The sequence below is a fragment of the Umbelopsis ramanniana genome (assembly GCF_025399195.1).
Source record: "Umbelopsis ramanniana AG unplaced genomic scaffold K450scaffold_41, whole genome shotgun sequence".
In the NCBI taxonomy this organism is placed as follows: domain Eukaryota; kingdom Fungi; phylum Mucoromycota; class Umbelopsidomycetes; order Umbelopsidales; family Umbelopsidaceae; genus Umbelopsis; species Umbelopsis ramanniana.
Window position 1 is genome coordinate 15,184 of NW_026252127.1, and position 16,178 is coordinate 31,361.

The 16,178-nt window shown below is 44.9% G+C and overlaps 8 protein-coding genes across 8 annotated transcripts; 4 read left to right on the top strand and 4 right to left on the bottom strand.

Moving 5' to 3' along the window:
* Positions 1-112: 112 nt before the first annotated feature.
* Positions 113-675, bottom strand: K450DRAFT_281920 (uncharacterized protein). The gene is made up of 3 exons (XM_051593414.1): positions 503-675; positions 357-440; positions 113-261 (listed from the first exon to the last, which is right to left on the bottom strand). The coding sequence occupies exons 1-3, from the start codon at positions 515-517 to the stop codon at positions 139-141; spliced, it is 222 nt and encodes a 73-aa protein (XP_051443133.1). The 5' UTR covers positions 518-675; the 3' UTR covers positions 113-138.
* An 81-nt stretch (positions 676-756) lies between these two features.
* On the top strand, positions 757-2,249 carry K450DRAFT_273107 (uncharacterized protein; the record flags this gene model as incomplete). The annotated part of the gene is made up of 8 exons (XM_051593077.1): positions 757-939; positions 998-1,084; positions 1,165-1,323; positions 1,398-1,438; positions 1,539-1,623; positions 1,708-1,764; positions 1,830-2,026; positions 2,108-2,249. The coding sequence occupies 8 exons, from the start codon at positions 757-759 to the stop codon at positions 2,247-2,249; spliced, it is 951 nt and encodes a 316-aa protein (XP_051443134.1).
* K450DRAFT_248253 (uncharacterized protein) lies at positions 2,035-4,482 on the top strand. Its single transcript, XM_051590201.1, has 6 exons — positions 2,035-2,810; positions 2,890-3,108; positions 3,177-3,314; positions 3,386-3,498; positions 3,586-3,893; positions 3,959-4,482. The coding sequence occupies exons 1-6, from the start codon at positions 2,386-2,388 to the stop codon at positions 4,379-4,381; spliced, it is 1,626 nt and encodes a 541-aa protein (XP_051443135.1). The 5' UTR covers positions 2,035-2,385; the 3' UTR covers positions 4,382-4,482.
* A 1,223-nt stretch (positions 4,483-5,705) lies between these two features.
* K450DRAFT_248265 (uncharacterized protein) lies at positions 5,706-7,405 on the bottom strand. Its single transcript, XM_051590202.1, has one exon. The coding sequence runs from the start codon at positions 7,321-7,323 to the stop codon at positions 5,791-5,793; it is 1,533 nt and encodes a 510-aa protein (XP_051443136.1). The 5' UTR covers positions 7,324-7,405; the 3' UTR covers positions 5,706-5,790.
* A 1,645-nt stretch (positions 7,406-9,050) lies between these two features.
* Positions 9,051-10,690, top strand: K450DRAFT_248267 (uncharacterized protein). The gene is made up of 3 exons (XM_051590203.1): positions 9,051-9,345; positions 9,435-10,210; positions 10,279-10,690. The coding sequence occupies exons 1-3, from the start codon at positions 9,243-9,245 to the stop codon at positions 10,456-10,458; spliced, it is 1,059 nt and encodes a 352-aa protein (XP_051443137.1). The 5' UTR covers positions 9,051-9,242; the 3' UTR covers positions 10,459-10,690.
* K450DRAFT_248270 (uncharacterized protein) lies at positions 10,610-11,167 on the bottom strand. The gene is made up of 3 exons (XM_051590204.1): positions 11,017-11,167; positions 10,843-10,955; positions 10,610-10,780 (listed from the first exon to the last, which is right to left on the bottom strand). The coding sequence occupies exons 1-3, from the start codon at positions 11,139-11,141 to the stop codon at positions 10,698-10,700; spliced, it is 321 nt and encodes a 106-aa protein (XP_051443138.1). The 5' UTR covers positions 11,142-11,167; the 3' UTR covers positions 10,610-10,697.
* Positions 11,168-11,666: 499 nt separating this feature from the next.
* Positions 11,667-13,383, top strand: K450DRAFT_248273 (uncharacterized protein). Its single transcript, XM_051590205.1, has 4 exons — positions 11,667-12,146; positions 12,214-12,374; positions 12,455-12,548; positions 12,620-13,383. Exons 1-4 carry the CDS (start codon positions 11,710-11,712, stop codon positions 13,131-13,133), a joined length of 1,206 nt encoding a protein of 401 aa, XP_051443139.1. The 5' UTR covers positions 11,667-11,709; the 3' UTR covers positions 13,134-13,383.
* A 147-nt stretch (positions 13,384-13,530) lies between these two features.
* K450DRAFT_248275 (uncharacterized protein) lies at positions 13,531-16,146 on the bottom strand. The gene is made up of 3 exons (XM_051590206.1): positions 15,441-16,146; positions 14,941-15,186; positions 13,531-14,878 (listed from the first exon to the last, which is right to left on the bottom strand). The coding sequence occupies exons 1-3, from the start codon at positions 15,687-15,689 to the stop codon at positions 13,697-13,699; spliced, it is 1,677 nt and encodes a 558-aa protein (XP_051443140.1). The 5' UTR covers positions 15,690-16,146; the 3' UTR covers positions 13,531-13,696.
* Between the last annotated feature and the right edge of the window lie 32 nt (positions 16,147-16,178).

Consider the following 16,178-nt stretch of genomic DNA (forward strand, 5'->3'; position numbering starts at 1 on the left):
GTTCTCGATCGAGTCCAGACTCCAAAAACCGCTTTTGGCTCTGTCCCCTCATCTCTCCTCTAACACCCCGCCAACTCTCCCCCCATTTTTTTTTTTTTTTTGAAACGAAGATCACTGGTAGACAAAGCCTTTATCATTTTATTGGTCACTGCCTGAAAAGTATGCCAGGATACTGTTGATGACAACCACCATGGCGACATAACTCCACAATTTACTGCCCAATTGAACGTGTGGGTCTTCTGAGATGACGTGCTTGGGAACCTGTGCAGTCAGGTAGTGAGTGAGTGAAAGCTATTCCATCCATCCGGCCCAGCCTTGTCAAAAAATAAAAAAAAATGATGCAGCTACCAACATACCTTCTGGATAAGTCGTTTACCCGACCGTCCACCATTCCAGCCGTTCGGATATATGAAGTTGCTCGAGATCTCGTCCACTTGAGTCTGATTCAAAGAGTTAGAACGAAATGCCGCGATCGACTGCAGTGTAAGGGCTCATTATTTACCAATTGGACGGACATGAAGGTGAATGGGCAATTAATGCTTGCAATGTTTGGCGTCGCTGGAGACGGCCTTTGGCTTTCAAATCACCTGACTCAGCGTCGTTCCATTTTTGGGCCTTTGGTACCTCCAGCAATTCCAGTTTGTCATGTTGAATGAATGGAGTGTGAGAGTCAGCTCGACTTAAATAAAATCATTTTCATTTCATTCTCTTGCATAGTTCCTTCGTTTTCATTCCATTCGTTCATCTCTGAAAAATATGCTGCACAAGAACCCCACGGTCAAAGTATTTTCTCAGTCACAACCGTCAGAAAAAGCCAGCCCAGACGCCCTGCCAGCTGATATTGTCAATGCTATAGAAGTTGACCAAGTAGATACTGGTTTATACACGTCCCGCGAATTATGGAAGCCCTTTGGCGCTCGTGGTGTGTTTGGTGGTCAGGTGAGAGCGCATTGATAAAAATAACCAAGGAGCTCACTATTAGCTAATTATAATACAGGTAGTGGCTCAAGCCCTCCGCGCAGCCGCCAACACGGTTGACGCATCGTTCTACGTACATTCTATGCACTGCTACTTTATCCGTGCGGTAAGATAGCGTCCGCCCACATGATGCTATGTTTTTTTTTTAAAAAAAAATCCTCAATTCTCATCGTTTCTCCTCGTCAGGGCGATAATGATCTCCCCATTCTTTTCAAGGTAGATCATTTACGCTCGGGTAGAAGTTATGCCACTCGAGTGATCAAGGCTACTCAGAGGGGCAAGGCTATTTTTACTGCCAGCGTGAGCTTTGCTCAAGACGAACCTGGTCCTGTTCTTCATCATCAGGTAATGCAGGAGCTATCATTATGCATTGTGGCCAATATCATTCATTTTAACCTGTTGCATCATCATGAAACCAGCCTCAAATGCCTTCAGTACCGCCACCTGAATCTCTGCGTACGTGAGTATGAGTGCATTTTTCCAATCAGGTTATGGTTGTTTCGACCTCCTACAAGCATAACCGGTTTAACCGTACCCCCTTGTTTCATACCATTTTTTAGTCATGCGGAAGTCGTATCCGTAATGCTGGAAAAGAATAACCTTAGTCAAGAAGAGCAAGACCGACTGCTTTTAAGAGTACAGGAGGTCAGTAGAAAACCCTAAATGAACCATCCATTCTAAATTTAAGACCTCCCATTGCTTCAAACTGAACCGTCTAACTTCTCACAGACTGCAGCTTTGGATAGCAGATCTGTTGTACACAAGTCAGGCAAACAGGATCGTCAGGTTGGTTTTTTTTCGACCAACGTATTGGGAAATCGCTCAATGTTTATCCCTTTACTGTTTCGTAGTATACCTGGTTGAAAACTCAAGGACGTTTGGAGGATGATGATCGTACCATCCACGCTTGCATCGCAGCCTATGCTTCGGATAGAGGGTTCATTAGCACAGCCGCCAAAACACATGGTATGACGGGTAGAGACTTTGGACTCATGGTTAGTTTGGATCATCAAATATGGTTCCATGCTCCTTTTCGAACCGATGAATGGTAAGTCCTTCGGCTTTATACTGAAACTTTAAAAAAGTTTAAGCGCTGTCTTAACAATTCAAATCCCAACCCAACGATCAGGCTATTGTACGAAACTACTTCCCCTACGACGAACAATGGCCGTGGTTTGTGCATGGGCCAACTATACACTCGTGACGGCCGTTTGGTTGCCACTACAGTGCAAGAAGGGGCATTGCGTTTGAAACGACAATCAAAGGCTTGATATTGGGCAGCGCAGGAGAACATCGGAACGGTTTCGAATTTAATAAAAGAAATTGTATATTACGGCGAGTGAAAAATCGGTGTACTTTTTTTCCATCACATTTTTTTTGTCCTCTCTTCTTTCGTGTTTGCCAAGTATGATTTCAAGTGTGTTGAGAACAAGTGTGCTTCGACACGTCAGAACAGCCACCTGTCATGTTGCTCGTCGATCAGCTTCAACCACCGCTGCTACCGCTCCTACCAAGGTGTGGCCTTGGGCCCTGGGAGCAGCTGCCACCGGCGGAGCAGCAGGCTATTACTATGCTGGCCAGCCCGTCAAGGTTAGTGCGACCCAAGGCAAGACTCAAGCAAGAGAGAAAGTGAGCACAAAGACCATCAAGGAAGCTTATGAGCGGCTACAGAAAGTGCTGCCTGCACAGGACGTCACTGTTGACGAGGAAGCACTACAGTTCCATGGTTTCACCAGTAACAGCTACCATAATGAAGGCGCTCCCAACATTGTGACATTTCCACGAAATACACAGCAAGTAGTTGAAATCGTCAAGATCGCGAATGAACTAAAGTAAATCTCGTTTCTTTTCTTTTCTTTCTGTAGCCAGCTCATGACTAACGCGCGCACCTTCAAACTCTCTCCACACCAGTGTACCTGTCATACCTGTTGCTGGCTTAACAAGTCTGGAAGGTCACTTCAGTGCTCCGTATGGAGGAATTTGTATATCATTTGGAGAGAACATGGATAATATTGTAGCCTTTCATGATCAAGACATGGATATTGTCGTTCAACCAGGGGTTGGCTGGGAAGATCTCAATGCTTTCCTCAAGCCACATGGCATGTTCTTCCCATTGGATCCTGGTCCAGGGTAAGGCGCATAGATTGAAAAAGTGGGAGAGGATTGGACAGTGGGTACTGACAGTGTATTGGCTATAGCGCTTGCATCGGTGGTATGGTAGGCACTGGATGCTCTGGTACAAATGCTGTGCGATACGGAACCATGCGTGAGTGGGTGCTAAATGTGACAGCCGTCATGTCGGATGGAAGTGTCGTCAAGACAAGACAAAGACCTAGGTAAATCAGCGACGGCTGGCTTATCATGACCTCACTTACCTTGCTATTTACAACTCACATCCATTATCCAGGAAATCATCGGCAGGTTACGACCTTACCAAACTGTTTATTGGCTCGGAAGGCACATTGGGTATTGTGACAGAGATTACACTCAAACTTGCCACCATCCCAAAAGAAACTTCAGGTAAGAAAAAAAGTGGATGTTCCTGAGGAGTTGGGGTTCCAACTTCGCTCTGCTCAATTTGGAAATTCATGGTTTTCAATATTCCAGTGGCTGTTTGCGATTTTCCCAGTATTCGAGATGCTGCAGCAGTGGTACCGGAAATAATGATGGCTGGCATTCAGGTCGGCGCCGTAGAGCTACTGGATGATTTGATGATGAAAGCGATCAATATGGCAAACCCTCGCTTGGGATACGAAGAGAAGACGACGTTGTTTTTCAAATTTTCAGGTCCAGACAAAGCCCAGGTTGAACGAGACATCACACTTGTGTCTGAGATTGTCAACCGACATAAGGGCGGTAAATTCAAATATGCCAAAACCGAAGCTCAGAAGGACGAGTTATGGGAGGGGCGAAAGGTAATGTTTCCAAAGCCGTGAATTCCATGTCCCCCTTCTCACTCATGTCCCCCCCCCCCCAATAGGCGGCGCTGTGGAGTTCTGCATTGTTGAAACCGGGCTGCTCAATCTGGACTACAGATGTGGTGGTGCCTGTGTCTAGACTTCCGGATTTAATCGAGCACACCAAAGACGACGTTGCAAAATCTTTTCTACCCTGTCCCATGGTCGGTCATGTTGGCGATGGAAACTTCCATGTCTTCATTTTGTTTGACCGGGATAGCCCAGAAGAAACCGCTGAAGCCAAACGCATTAATTCCCGATTAATTGATCGTGCCATTCTTATGGAAGGTTCTTGTACAGGTGAACATGCGGTAGGGATAGGCAAGAAAGCCTATCTGCCCAAGGAGTTGGGCGAATCTACTATAGACCTGATGCGCACTATCAAGTATGCTATTGACCCAAATGGCATCATGAATCCTGGAAAAACGCTTCCGGACAAGGAATAGACGTTATAACGATACCCTGGCAAGGAAACGGAGTGAAGGGAGAGCCTGGCCAGCGCCACAGAAATCCACTATATCCGAATTTTATTGGTGTGCATACAAATGTTTCATTGGACCGTAATATAATATAATCACTCTATGAACCAATCATTGCTTTAAAAAAAATGTCCCTTTTACACAGAACCCATTATTGGGTAAGTGGAGATGCTAACACTACAAGGTCGTCTTCACGTACAAATATTCCACGTTGAGAATCCGTCTGAAAATACCGTTGGCCATCTACAGACCCGTCATTTTTACCAACTGCAAGAGAGAGAGAAAAAATGTGTTCAATGCCAATCCATAATGGCCGCCTCCCGTTACCAAAAATCAAAAATATCTAGCGCTTACCTCGACTATCAAGTTCAACGCCAACCCACGTTCCATCTTGCCCGACCAGTTTACCCAAGTAACGAACATGTCCTTGAGTAGGGAGAGGGCGTCTGAGTAATTCAACGCGGGCACCAATGGTAATGGGGAGGTAAGTACTCTCATCATCGTCACTTGAGTCACTTCCAGCGGAAAGACTCCAGCGATTGCCCCTTGATTTCCGAGGCTTGGAGTAACGTAGTGCAGCCGGTTGGCGATTAGGTGAATGGGACCGTGTCGAGGATCTTGAACGGTTGGGTGATCGGGTCCTTGCCGGGGTTTCGGGTAAAGCGAATTTCAGGCGTGATTGGCGAGGAGCCGATGTGGTATCATCACCGCCCGTTTCAGTACTCGTTGATTCAATAGGTAACAGAACGTCGGTCAATGAGGAAAATGATCCATCGGATGAAGGTGGAGCATGACGTGCCTGACGCCTCTGACGACTTTCAGTTTCCAGTGACATAAGATCAAGCATAGCTTGAGGTTGATTTCGAACCTTGGGGATGGTCAAAGGCTGCGATTGATAAGCATGAAGTTGCGGGGTAGCATCAGAGGAAAGCGACCTTTGCACATTGGCAAGTTGTTCAGGCTGGCTTAGATCCACTTCATCACCTGTTGAATTGGGTCGCTTGCTTGCGCTATCTGTCGTATCTGTGTGGTTCGACGTTAGTGGAGGTGATGTTGGTCTCTGAGTGTTGGAGTTGGATCTTGATCGTCTTAAGCCACCAAGAGAAAGGCGTCGTCCATGGGTGGACGATGATCGTATTGAGCTTCCTTTCACCTTGGAAGGCTCTGTATCGGCGGCTACTTTGGAGGATTTTGAATAAGGCTTGAAGCTAAATAGGTTCATGAAATCCGAGTCCATGGGTTTTGAAAGCGTTCGATACGGCACACCAATATCTTGTGGAATGAAAGAAAAAATGGAATTCGTCATTTAGTAAAAATATTGGTTCTGCCCCAATGCTGCATTCACGGTGCACACAAATGATCCTGCCCACTCCTTGTCAAAAAGACCTACCTTCAGCCATGGTCCGTAACACCTCCTTGTCTAGATCCTTGAATCCATTCTGTGCCTTAACTCCAACCCATCTTCTCTTGAGATAAGCAACAATCTTGGCACGGCTAGCATCAAGCACCTCACCAACAGCGATGTTCTTCACTACCTCTTGACGACCAATTAGGTCTCGTACAATGCCTTGGTACAGAACGCCAGCATTGGCATCCTGCATACCCTCATCCAACACTCTGTTCAACAGAAACTCCAAAAAGTCGCAAGAAAATCCAAATCCGATGCCATCCACGCACGATAATAAAATAGGGTATTCGACGCAGAAGTAATCAAAGTTCATGGCCACTAAGAGGGCGGTTTGATGGATGATTGGGTTTAAAAGACTAAGGGTAGCGATGGACCAGGTGGGGAAAGGATCGGATGCACGCAATTGAGACAAGCATAAATGCATGGCGTGGAAAGACTGGATGGCATTGTGTTTGGTGATTCTTTGCAATGTCTGCGTATTGATGTCGCTTACAAGAGCCGAAGGAGATACTTCTGTTCGCACCAAAAAAGAGTTGCTTCCAGTGTCCTCTGATACAATACCCAATGAATTCACCAATAGAGCAAATGGCTTTTGTGGCCATAACTTTGCAATACCTTGGATAGGATCTGTATAGAGGCGAAGGATGGTGGGTCTGAGCTTTGGCACAGAAGCAACCACCTTATCAGAAAAGGATAATACTGAAGGTAACAGCAATTGACAGTCGGCACATGTGCATTTGAACTGATCGCAGATTTGAGCTATCTCATGCATGGCCAAAGCACACGTAGTATTGGTTTGACCAAGGTAATCGGCCCCGCGAAACACCTTTTGCATCAACCGGAGACCAAATTTCTTTTGTGTTAAACGTCCTGCCGCAGTCGAAGCGGTTTTTCGAATAGGAGCGGTGGGGATGTCGAGGCTGCTACTATAGTAATATTGTAATATACAGCCGAGTGACGCAGAAGTGAAGAGCTCAGGTGGAACATGAATGGTAGGACTTGATGCTTCCTTGAATTGAGAGTTGAATAATGCATTAAAGTAGGGAGATTGAGCCGCTAACATGAATCGATGCACGGAGTATGATGTGTTGTCTGCACTAGACACGGCGATAGCGGGGACGTTTGCTTTGGATGGTATATTGGTGGGAGCGTCGACAGCAACCACCACGTCAACACAAATTTGATCCTTCCGCATACGACTGATATCATTCAACCATTGTTGGTGATCACCGGTAACACCTTCCTCAATGATCGGTAACAATTTGATTCCAATAGTCGATTCCAATTCCATCACTGAAGCTCGTATAGCCGCCGCTTCGTCTGATCCCAACGGTGGAGTTATTGGCGCATTCACTTTATGATCACTTTCATCCGATACTGAAGTGGATGTGGAGCTGACTTTGGAGTCCGTGAGTGAAAGCGCTGACAATTGTATTGAGTCGGACTCTGACCATGCCACAAACGAGGCGGTATACCAAAAACGTATGATCCGCTGCAGCATATCTACTGGTATACAATCTGCTTGTAAATCCACATGTTGAATTCCTTCTGATGCAATTGGTAGAAACTTCGTTTGAAAATCTCGTGGAGCTCGCGTTTTTATTATTGCTTATAAGGAAAAATGCAAAAACAATAGAGTTTAGTAAAGAAGGGTTCGTTTTGGGTCATACAAAAATGAAAGAAAAAAAAATCATCCTCCTACCGTTATGCGCCCATACTTGCACGTTGTCGCAGCGAAAGCAGACATCAGCGAAATAATTCTGAGGATGATCGACAATGTCGTGTAGTGATTTTTGTAAAATGGGTGGAGGTTTTGGGAACATGTAAGGTTTGACAATGAGAAGAAGAAAAAAAAAATTATATTTATGGTAACGGAAACCAAGCAAGCTTTTTTTTCTTTAGGTTTATGAAGCAGTGTGAGTCTCGTTTTTAGCCACCGTTAAAGCTTGAGAAAGCCTGTGAAACCTCTTGCTTGGCCGGAACCGCCTTTGCCACCTTTGCCCGGCCAATAGAATGCCTCAAGAAATTCTGGAACAGCTCATACGCCTCACGCTCTTCTAATCACGACCCCTGCTAATACATGCCTCTCGTCATATAGAAGAGCCGATTTCCATGAACACTGAGTACCAGAACAGCAGTCATGGATGGGAAGCTTCCATGGCATTGTTACGGCCTTTTGTCTAGCTAACATGGCGTGTTGTACTTTATTTTTAGCAATGGTCGATGTTTGCCTTCTGCATTTTCCTATAACTTGACTGTTTTGAAATAAATGGTTACGCTACATGTGTTGAAGCGGACCCTGACAAAGGGCTAGAAGGCACCATGCCTGTCACAATAGCAACGTTGATATGAGTCGGATGTAATGGGCCGTCTGATGTTAATTTTACAAGTCCGGGACGACGCTGAGAATCCCCGGACAATGCTAGAAAGATATTTTTGTCTGCGAGAACTGCGCGTCCCGTCCAGATGAGATTGGCTAGGTCTCGTATATATGTTGCAATTTCGACCACAGTTTTGCATGACGTTATCAAAAGCCAAAGGCAGCCCAACCAAGCAATACATATTTTGATGAAGCATTATAACTCCAAGGTTCAAGTACAGTTTGAAAGTGTATGCAGAAAATTCTCGCTTACCCGGACATGGATGCGCGCATGTGCGATAAGCTATTTTAAATTACTGGTTATTCTACGTTGTAGACGCTGTACACTTAAACATGTTGGGGCTGACTGCAAAGAAAACAAATAATTGGACGACACGACATCACTTAGTCATTACCATGCCCTTTTATTTTAGACTATTTTCCTCACAAATGTGTCTACAAAATTAAAGCTATAGTGAGCCGACAAAAGAATAGATGATTCGATAATTTGCGTGTAGTGTATGGCTACCATTTGGTGAATAGAACTTTTTAAAAACCTCGATAAATCCAAGTCATATGAACCATAGCTTCTCTGCAACCGTGGCACAACAGCAGTTGACCTCAAGATATCGTAGGTTACATCTTTATCGATTTCTTGGAAACGGAAAAGGGCGTTCAGAATGGCATTGTAAGTTCACATCAGGTTTAATGTAATGTTAAAGGGTGAAATATGTGTACAAAACATATTTGTGCAAATTACGCTTTACCCTTTACCGTTTTCATTGCATTGTCTTGCTTGTCCAATCATCCTGTTCTTACTCCCTACCTGCTTATCGTTAATTACATCTCCCACTTTTTTTTAGTAGGACAAATTCATTCAATCATGAAACATATCATGATGGAGATACGAAACTAACCCTGTCGACACCTCTTTGACCATTATCAGTCCAAGCTCCATAGCTTTGAAATACACGTGACCAACGGACCGAAGCTTTTGGGTCATCGCGAACCCAATTGGACCCCAGCCAGAACAAAAAAGCACGTTTGCCCACAACCGTTGAATGAGTGAACAAGAAAAGCTGGAGAAACGCAGGCAACGACGGCAGCAAAAGATCATGGCTGCTGCCGGTGATCGTCTTAGTCGGATAACTGGTACAGCATATCGTATGTAATCTTTCCAAAATGGAAATCTTTGACTTTTTACCTCTGTTCCATCTTGTCACTAACCGTATTGCGCAATGTTCCGGATGCAGCTGATCGATTGACTCCTTCACCAGTTCCATCTCCTTCGAACTCGACTACCTCCATTAAGAGTGTACAAAATATAGAAAACCAAAGGGTTCGAGCTAGCTCACCGCTGGAAACGTCATCGTCCACCCCCACCAGCCGCAACTCACCGGATCCAAATGTATTACAGCTTCCTCGCCGTGGAAGTCACCTTGACCCTGATGATAGCCTGGGAGCCCCTCCATCCTCCGCATCTAGCAGTCAGTTGGCAGAACATTTTCCTGGAGAAGACGAAGCCAATGCACGCATATATCAGGATCAAATGGCGGCAATACAGCGTATGATGGGTATGGGTGGACCTGGCTCATCTCCGTTTGGTGACATACCTGGTGCACCAGGCATGTTTGCTGCATCTTCATCGCAACAGGATCCCATGTCCTCGTTCCCCTTCAATCCTGCGATGATGGCGGGTATGCAGCCGGTTCAAACAACGCCTGATACGACTGCCAAGTATTGGACACTGGCTCATTTTGTCACCATGGCAATGCTGGGCATTTATGCTGTCATCACCGAGTTCAAGACAAATGGGCGCTCTCATTTTGCAAATCTTATTCTCAGCAAGGAGCCTGACAGTCCATTCTCCTCTAGTTTGGCGTTTGTAAGTACCAGCCCGAGAAATTGGTCACAACGGCAAAAGCAACTTTTGTATGCTAACCACTCGCCTCTGTCTGCACAGCCCTTGTTCTGGTATTTTGTAACGCTAGAGTTGATATTACAATCTTCCAGACTATTTTACCAAAATGTGAGTACGGATGAGTAGAGGTTATGCACTGTGACTTATGGTTTTCTGAACGATGTATGTATGTTTAGGGTCAGCCACCGTCGTCTTCCATGCTCGGTACCATAGCCGGATTTCTTCCCCCACCATTTTCCACTGGCATCCTGCTGTTCTTGCGATACAGTTTGATATGGAAATGCCTCGTCAATGACTGTTGTTTGCTCGTGTTTATCATAGGCATGGCTCAGCTCGCATCTGCCGTTTTGGGCTGAAGAATTAACCTGGTCTCCACCACCACAACAAAAAACAAATGTAGAAAATGAATTTGAAATCATAATAATAAAGCGCCGGTCAGTCTAGCCTCGCCTTATAATTTCTTGGATCGGATCATCACCGAGCGTACGAATGCTGCAAAAAGAAAGGATGTATTTGCAATTGGGGTGTGTCTATGATAGTAGGTAAATGTTGTAAACAGGTAAGAAACAATATACAGGATGAGAAAAAGCGATATCTATGCGGCAATTTCCATAAGTTGTTTGCAAATGGATGATGATTGCTGGCGAGCGAGTTCAATTGTTTTTGTTGATTGATCAGCTAGAACACACAATGTTAGAAAAATGTGTGATGTGGAGAATAATCAGGGGGAATAGACTTACCGAATGATACAGTCAAAACAGGCTTTGTAGCAGCCTCAGGAGACTTGATAATTTCATATTCAACAGCAGGATTGTTGTACTGAACTCCAGGCAAGTCTTCCTTGATGAAGTGTCTAGTATTATGAAAAGCGTTAATTCATGTTTAACGGAATGGTGGGTGCATATTGTACTTACCTTGCACCAGCGCACTCATTCTTGCCCTTCGTGGCCAAGGAGACCGAGATCTTGGTGATGTTGGGCGAAAGCTTTGCTGCGCCAAGGCCGGATTGTAGTCTTGAGAGTATCTTTTGAGTTGACATGATCTATGTGTCAAATGGACCCTTTGTGGATTGGGAGTTTTTTTTTTCTTCTGCAGTTGCAGAAGGCAGCCAGTTATGTCACGCACACAGACACTTTGAAAATTATCATAAAAATAAAATAACTGAGCCGTGTACAATGATATATTCTCAAGGCATAGCAATACTATTAACTCTAGAGCCAGTTACTTGAGAAAATAAATTAAAATGATGTTATCGTCTATTGATGTAGATACACTGTAATAACATCGATGGCCTTTGTGGACAGCATACTCAGTCGATTTTTCCGCCGTTACTGTATGTAGCTGAAAAGTCTGTATCACGCCAATCCAGTTAGAGTGGTACACCACTTTGATGTAAGATATGCACGCATAGCAACGCCGGAAGAAAGGAGAAGGAAGCAAGAGACGGCTTTATTCAACAAAAGCAGAGCTTTTAATAAAATTGTTCAAAGTTCCCAGTACCACCGAAGGTTGGGAAAACGGCTATTTGAGTGGCAATTGTGGTTATTGCCACACACACGCACAGCTTTTTTTTTTTTTTTTGGTTCTCCCTCACCTTCATCCCTTAGATGCAGACACTGATCAAAGACAGACCACGATGGCATCTGCTATTCATGGCTTTCCTTTCGTCAGTTGCTCTACTCCTCACCTTGAACCATCTGTCTAGCTTCGATCCTTCACCACTTCCATCCATTGCACCTGGCCAAAACTTGAGCATTCTACTGTCTAATGCAGAATTTGACTGCAACGCTTGCGAAAAACCAAATGTGACAGAACCTAAGCTGGCTTGGGAAGCTTGTTTGGACAGAGGTTCTGCCCCTGAATACTATATGTCGATTGTCATTGTAACTCGGAGTGACGACTACGCTGGTGACCAACGGCATCGACTACAAAATATGATTGATAGCACTTACATTTTGGCTATGCGTACACGTACCCGCATGGAGCTTTTGATCGTTGAATGGAATCCGGCGATAGGAAGACAGCGAATCAAGGATATATTTAGGCAAGTGTCATTTTGAAAAAAAAAAAAAAAATGGATGTGGAATGGCCAATACTCATGAACAATATAGGTTCAGGAGATCAGAGTACTTGGTGTATAGAATCATCAGCGTCCCCAAGAAGATCCATGACACTCGTCCTAATATCGGTAACATCCCATTACACGACTATGAGGGCAAAAACGTCGGAATTAGATTTGCCCGCGGGGAGTTTATACTCTGTACAAATCAAGGTTGGTTTGGCATCAATGTGTGAGGCTGGCCCAAAGTCCGTTGTTAAGAGTAACCCCGTTTTCTCTCCTGGTGTATTTAGACAACATCTGGTCATGGAATATGCATAATGCTGTGGCATCAAAGTCATTTGTGCCCAACATGTTTTATTCCCAGTATCAGGACAGACACGATAAGTAAGTATAGATTGACATGTTCGAGGCTCTATTTCAAGCTTAAAAAGCTTATTTTTATCTTTTAATCCTAGTCATGCCGACCATTTACCCAAGACGCTTGTCCGCTTGCCATCCTTCCCCAATGATGAAAAAGTTTTCAATGCTTGTCCCATCAATGCTTTTGGCTACGGTCAGTTTGTTATGCCTACACCCGAGCCTATCACCATGGACAACTTTTTCAAAATAGGACAGCACGCTGGTGACTTTATTCTTGGTCATCGGGATACATGGCGGATCCCGCGAGGATTTCGTGAGGCAGGAGGAACGGCGTGGATTGATATGGAGTTCCTCATGACTGCGCAATGGACATTCGATATTCCCATCACTTTTACCTACAATACCCTCTCGTGTCATCAAGATCATGCCAATGTTTGGGAAAACAACCCCGGTGCTCAGAACGATAACACCAAAGTGGATCTATCCAAAATGCAAGCCAAAGAAGACAAGTACGTCAACGAACGAGGTGAATGGGGCCTTTATAACGTTAATATCTGGGAGATGGGTCTTGAATGTGCCGCATTCCGAGGAGGCTCTGGTGTTTTGTGATTGACAGAATAGCGTAGCGTAACGTCCAGCCATCCAAATCACCCATTTGTACAACACAACTTGCCATCTTTCACTTTTCATCTCCGAAGATCTCCTCTCCATGAGAGCGAGCGAACGCATTTCACAAGCAATTTTTTTTTATGTGACTTATTGGCTACCGCATTTTTTCTTAACTCTGAATACTAGATCTAATACTTGAAAAGAACATTGCATTTTTCACTCTAATAATAAAACAAATGTATCAAGGTAGGATGGAGTCTGAGCGCCAGCCAGTGTGGACTTGATCAGACGTTACTAGGAAGAAAGATCCAACTTTATGACATGTCGACAGGTGAGTGTCGTCCCTTAACTACCACACCCTTTTCCTCATTATTTCTGCAATCAATCCATACCATACTGTACATTATGTATAAACCCATTTTTTGTTGTTTATTTTCCATGTGGCATGGAGTACCGTCCACACCCTTTACAGGTACCAAAGCGAAAAAAAAAAAAATGGATCATAGATATGAGGACTAGTGAGAACAATGTCTTTGGTTCATTTGTTTGATGATGCGAGAAGTTTATGTGATGACGGTAGGGGTGTCACGACCAGTGAACTCCTTGAGTTGAGAGATGGCCAAGGCCTGGTCAATCAAAGGCTTGAGAGCCTTTTGAGTATCGGCGTCGTATTCGGCGGCATTATTAGAGTACTTTTCGACATAAAGGCGAACAGTGGCGCCTTGAGATCCAGTGCCAGACAGACGGATGATGACACGAGAGCCGTCCTCGAACACAATACGGACACCTTGGTTGCTAGAGACACTCTTGTCGATGGGATCATTGTACTCGAAGTCGTCGACGAAGGCAATCTTGAAGTTACCAAAAGTCTTGCCCTTAAGTTCTCCAGACTTGATCTGTCCCTGAAGGCGTTCGACCATCTCATTAGCTCCCTTTGACTCAACCTCTTCGTAATCGTATCTGGAGAAGAAGTTGCGTCCGTACTGCTTGTAGTGGAGCTGCAAAATGTCGTGGACACTGGTTGCCAATTTCTGCTTGTTGGCATAGGCGATGATGCTCAACCATGCGATAACAGCCCAGAGACCATCCTTTTCTCTAATGTGATCAGAGCCGGTACCGAAGGATTCCTCACCACAGATAGAGCATCGACCAGCATCCATGAGGTTACCAAAGAACTTCCAGCCGGTAGGAACTTCAAAGTGTTCCAAGCCTTGCTGCTTGGCTACCAAATCGATAGCTTGCGAGGTGGGCATGCTTCTTGCCAATCCGTTGACACCGTTCTTTTGGAAGTAGGGAATAGCAGCCTTGGCATAGTGGGCAATGATGGCAACACTATCACTGGGAGTAACGAAAGCACCTTTTCCAATGATCATGTTACGATCACCATCACCATCGGAAGCAGCACCAAAATCAATGCCTTCCTTCTCAACACGTTCAACGAGGTCATGAGCATAGGTCAAGTTGGGATCAGGATGACCGCCACCAAAGTCGGCAAGGGGTTTGAAGTTCATGACGCTGGATTCAGGCAATCCAAGTTCCTTAACGAAAAGATGGTATCCATATGGGCCAGTGACACCGTTCATACCATCGAATAGAATACGATAGTTGGGGTTGGACTTGAAGAACTCGCGAAGAGCATCAAAGTCAAAAATGGACTTCATCAACTGGACATAGTCTTCAGTGCTATCGATGACGTCAATGGTCATATCACCCACTTTGGTGGATCCAATGGTAGTAAAGTCGACCTGCACAGATCAGTTTAGAAGCCTGCTCACAGAGCTCGAATCCCATATTCATTTGGTCTTACCTTTGGTATATCAGCAATATACAATTCCTTGATGGTCTTCGTGATTTCATAGATCTTGTTAGTGACGCTCTCAGGAGCAGGACCTCCATTGGAGACATTGTATTTGATACCAAAATCATTGTTAGGACCTCCAGGGTTGTGAGAGGCAGTCAAGAGAATACCTCCAGTGGCCTTAAACTTTCGAATCAAGTTGGAAGCAGCTGGCGTGGAGAGAATACCATTTTGTCCGACAATCAATTTGGAGACCTGGGGAAGGATAAAAAAAAATTTACGTATCGATTAGGTAACGCGCGCCAAACCAATTTTTTTTGTCTATCCGAGAGACACTTCTCCCCCATCGATCTGATTTTCCTGCAGAACGCTTGCTCTTTTTTCCCAAAAAACAAACCGTCGTGAAGTCTCCCACGCACGTGGGCGTAACGGTTATGCTACGGGCGACTACCAAACTAGGTTGTTTTTTTTTCTAGCCCACCCCTCTCAATTGTGATCAGCATACTTACACCAGCACCAGCACTCAACTTGGCGATGATTTGAAGTGCCTCAGGAATGTAGTAACGTCCGTCGCCTCCAATGACGAGCGTTGCACCTTTCGCACCACCAGGTTCGGGGATAGCTTGAAGTGTAGCCTGCACGAAGTTTTCAGTGTAGTTTTCTTGTTGGAAGACCTTGACACGCTTGCGAAGACCCGAAGTACCAGGCTTTTGACCTTCGTATGGTGTTGTAGGTACAGTTTTCACGTTAACAGACATGTTTGCAAGTAAAGAAGAAAGAGAAAAGAATGACGAGCGCCAGGTTTGTTCCCTACAGACGGTTTAAACCCCCATGGCGGAGTCTCAAATGGGGCTTGCAAACACGACCAACCGGTAAGCCCATACCACGCTTGACGGACTGGACAACTGCCTGGCCGGAAGGGATCGACCATGATGGTGTTATCATCTCACATCAGTTGTGCTCGGTTCAGTTTGACCATCACCCGCTTTTATAACCATTTGCTATAGCCTGTCAATAGCTTTGGCAAAAATGCTTGATGCTCCCACGATGGGCTGGCTATCCCAAGCAAACAAACTGGCCACTATAGTTTAAGTCAATCGACGGCGAAGTCTAGTGTCAACAATGGATACGACTATCGGTTTAGATCATGGAATTATCTAGAGCCAGCAACCATAATAAGAATATTTTCCATAACCGGCACCAACACCGTAAAAACCTATAACTACATAGCCGATACCGGTGCGATA

Bases quoted from the DNA above. Each gene is read 5' to 3' on its own strand.
- K450DRAFT_248275 (XM_051590206.1), bottom strand. From the start codon at position 15,689: ATGTCTGTTAACGTGAAAACTGTACCTACAACACCATACGAAGGTCAA. The intron at 15,187-15,440 runs GTAAGTATGCTG...ATCCTTCCCCAG, and splicing joins AGTTGAGTGCTGGTGCTGGT to GTCTCCAAATTGATTGTCGG. The intron at 14,879-14,940 runs GTAAGACCAAAT...TGATCTGTGCAG, and splicing joins ATATTGCTGATATACCAAAG to GTCGACTTTACTACCATTGG.
- K450DRAFT_248265 (XM_051590202.1), bottom strand. From the start codon at position 7,323: ATGCTGCAGCGGATCATACGTTTTTGGTATACCGCCTCGTTTGTGGCA.
- K450DRAFT_248270 (XM_051590204.1), bottom strand. From the start codon at position 11,141: ATGTCAACTCAAAAGATACTCTCAAGACTACAATCCGGCCTTGGCGCA. The intron at 10,956-11,016 runs GTAAGTACAATA...TCATAATACTAG, and splicing joins AATGAGTGCGCTGGTGCAAG to ACACTTCATCAAGGAAGACT. The intron at 10,781-10,842 runs GTAAGTCTATTC...TGTGTGTTCTAG, and splicing joins TGTTTTGACTGTATCATTCG to CTGATCAATCAACAAAAACA.
- K450DRAFT_281920 (XM_051593414.1), bottom strand. The intron at 262-356 runs GTATGTTGGTAG...CTGACTGCACAG, and splicing joins GTAAACGACTTATCCAGAAG to GTTCCCAAGCACGTCATCTC.
- K450DRAFT_248267 (XM_051590203.1), top strand. From the start codon at position 9,243: ATGAGTGAACAAGAAAAGCTGGAGAAACGCAGGCAACGACGGCAGCAA. The intron at 9,346-9,434 runs GTATGTAATCTT...TTCCGGATGCAG, and splicing joins GATAACTGGTACAGCATATC to CTGATCGATTGACTCCTTCA. The intron at 10,211-10,278 runs GTGAGTACGGAT...ATGTATGTTTAG, and splicing joins CCAGACTATTTTACCAAAAT to GGTCAGCCACCGTCGTCTTC.
- K450DRAFT_248253 (XM_051590201.1), top strand. From the start codon at position 2,386: ATGATTTCAAGTGTGTTGAGAACAAGTGTGCTTCGACACGTCAGAACA. The intron at 2,811-2,889 runs GTAAATCTCGTT...TCTCCACACCAG, and splicing joins AAGATCGCGAATGAACTAAA to TGTACCTGTCATACCTGTTG. The intron at 3,109-3,176 runs GTAAGGCGCATA...TATTGGCTATAG, and splicing joins CCATTGGATCCTGGTCCAGG to CGCTTGCATCGGTGGTATGG.
- K450DRAFT_248273 (XM_051590205.1), top strand. From the start codon at position 11,710: ATGCAGACACTGATCAAAGACAGACCACGATGGCATCTGCTATTCATG. The intron at 12,147-12,213 runs GCAAGTGTCATT...TGAACAATATAG, and splicing joins CGAATCAAGGATATATTTAG to GTTCAGGAGATCAGAGTACT. The intron at 12,549-12,619 runs GTAAGTATAGAT...TTTTAATCCTAG, and splicing joins TATCAGGACAGACACGATAA to TCATGCCGACCATTTACCCA.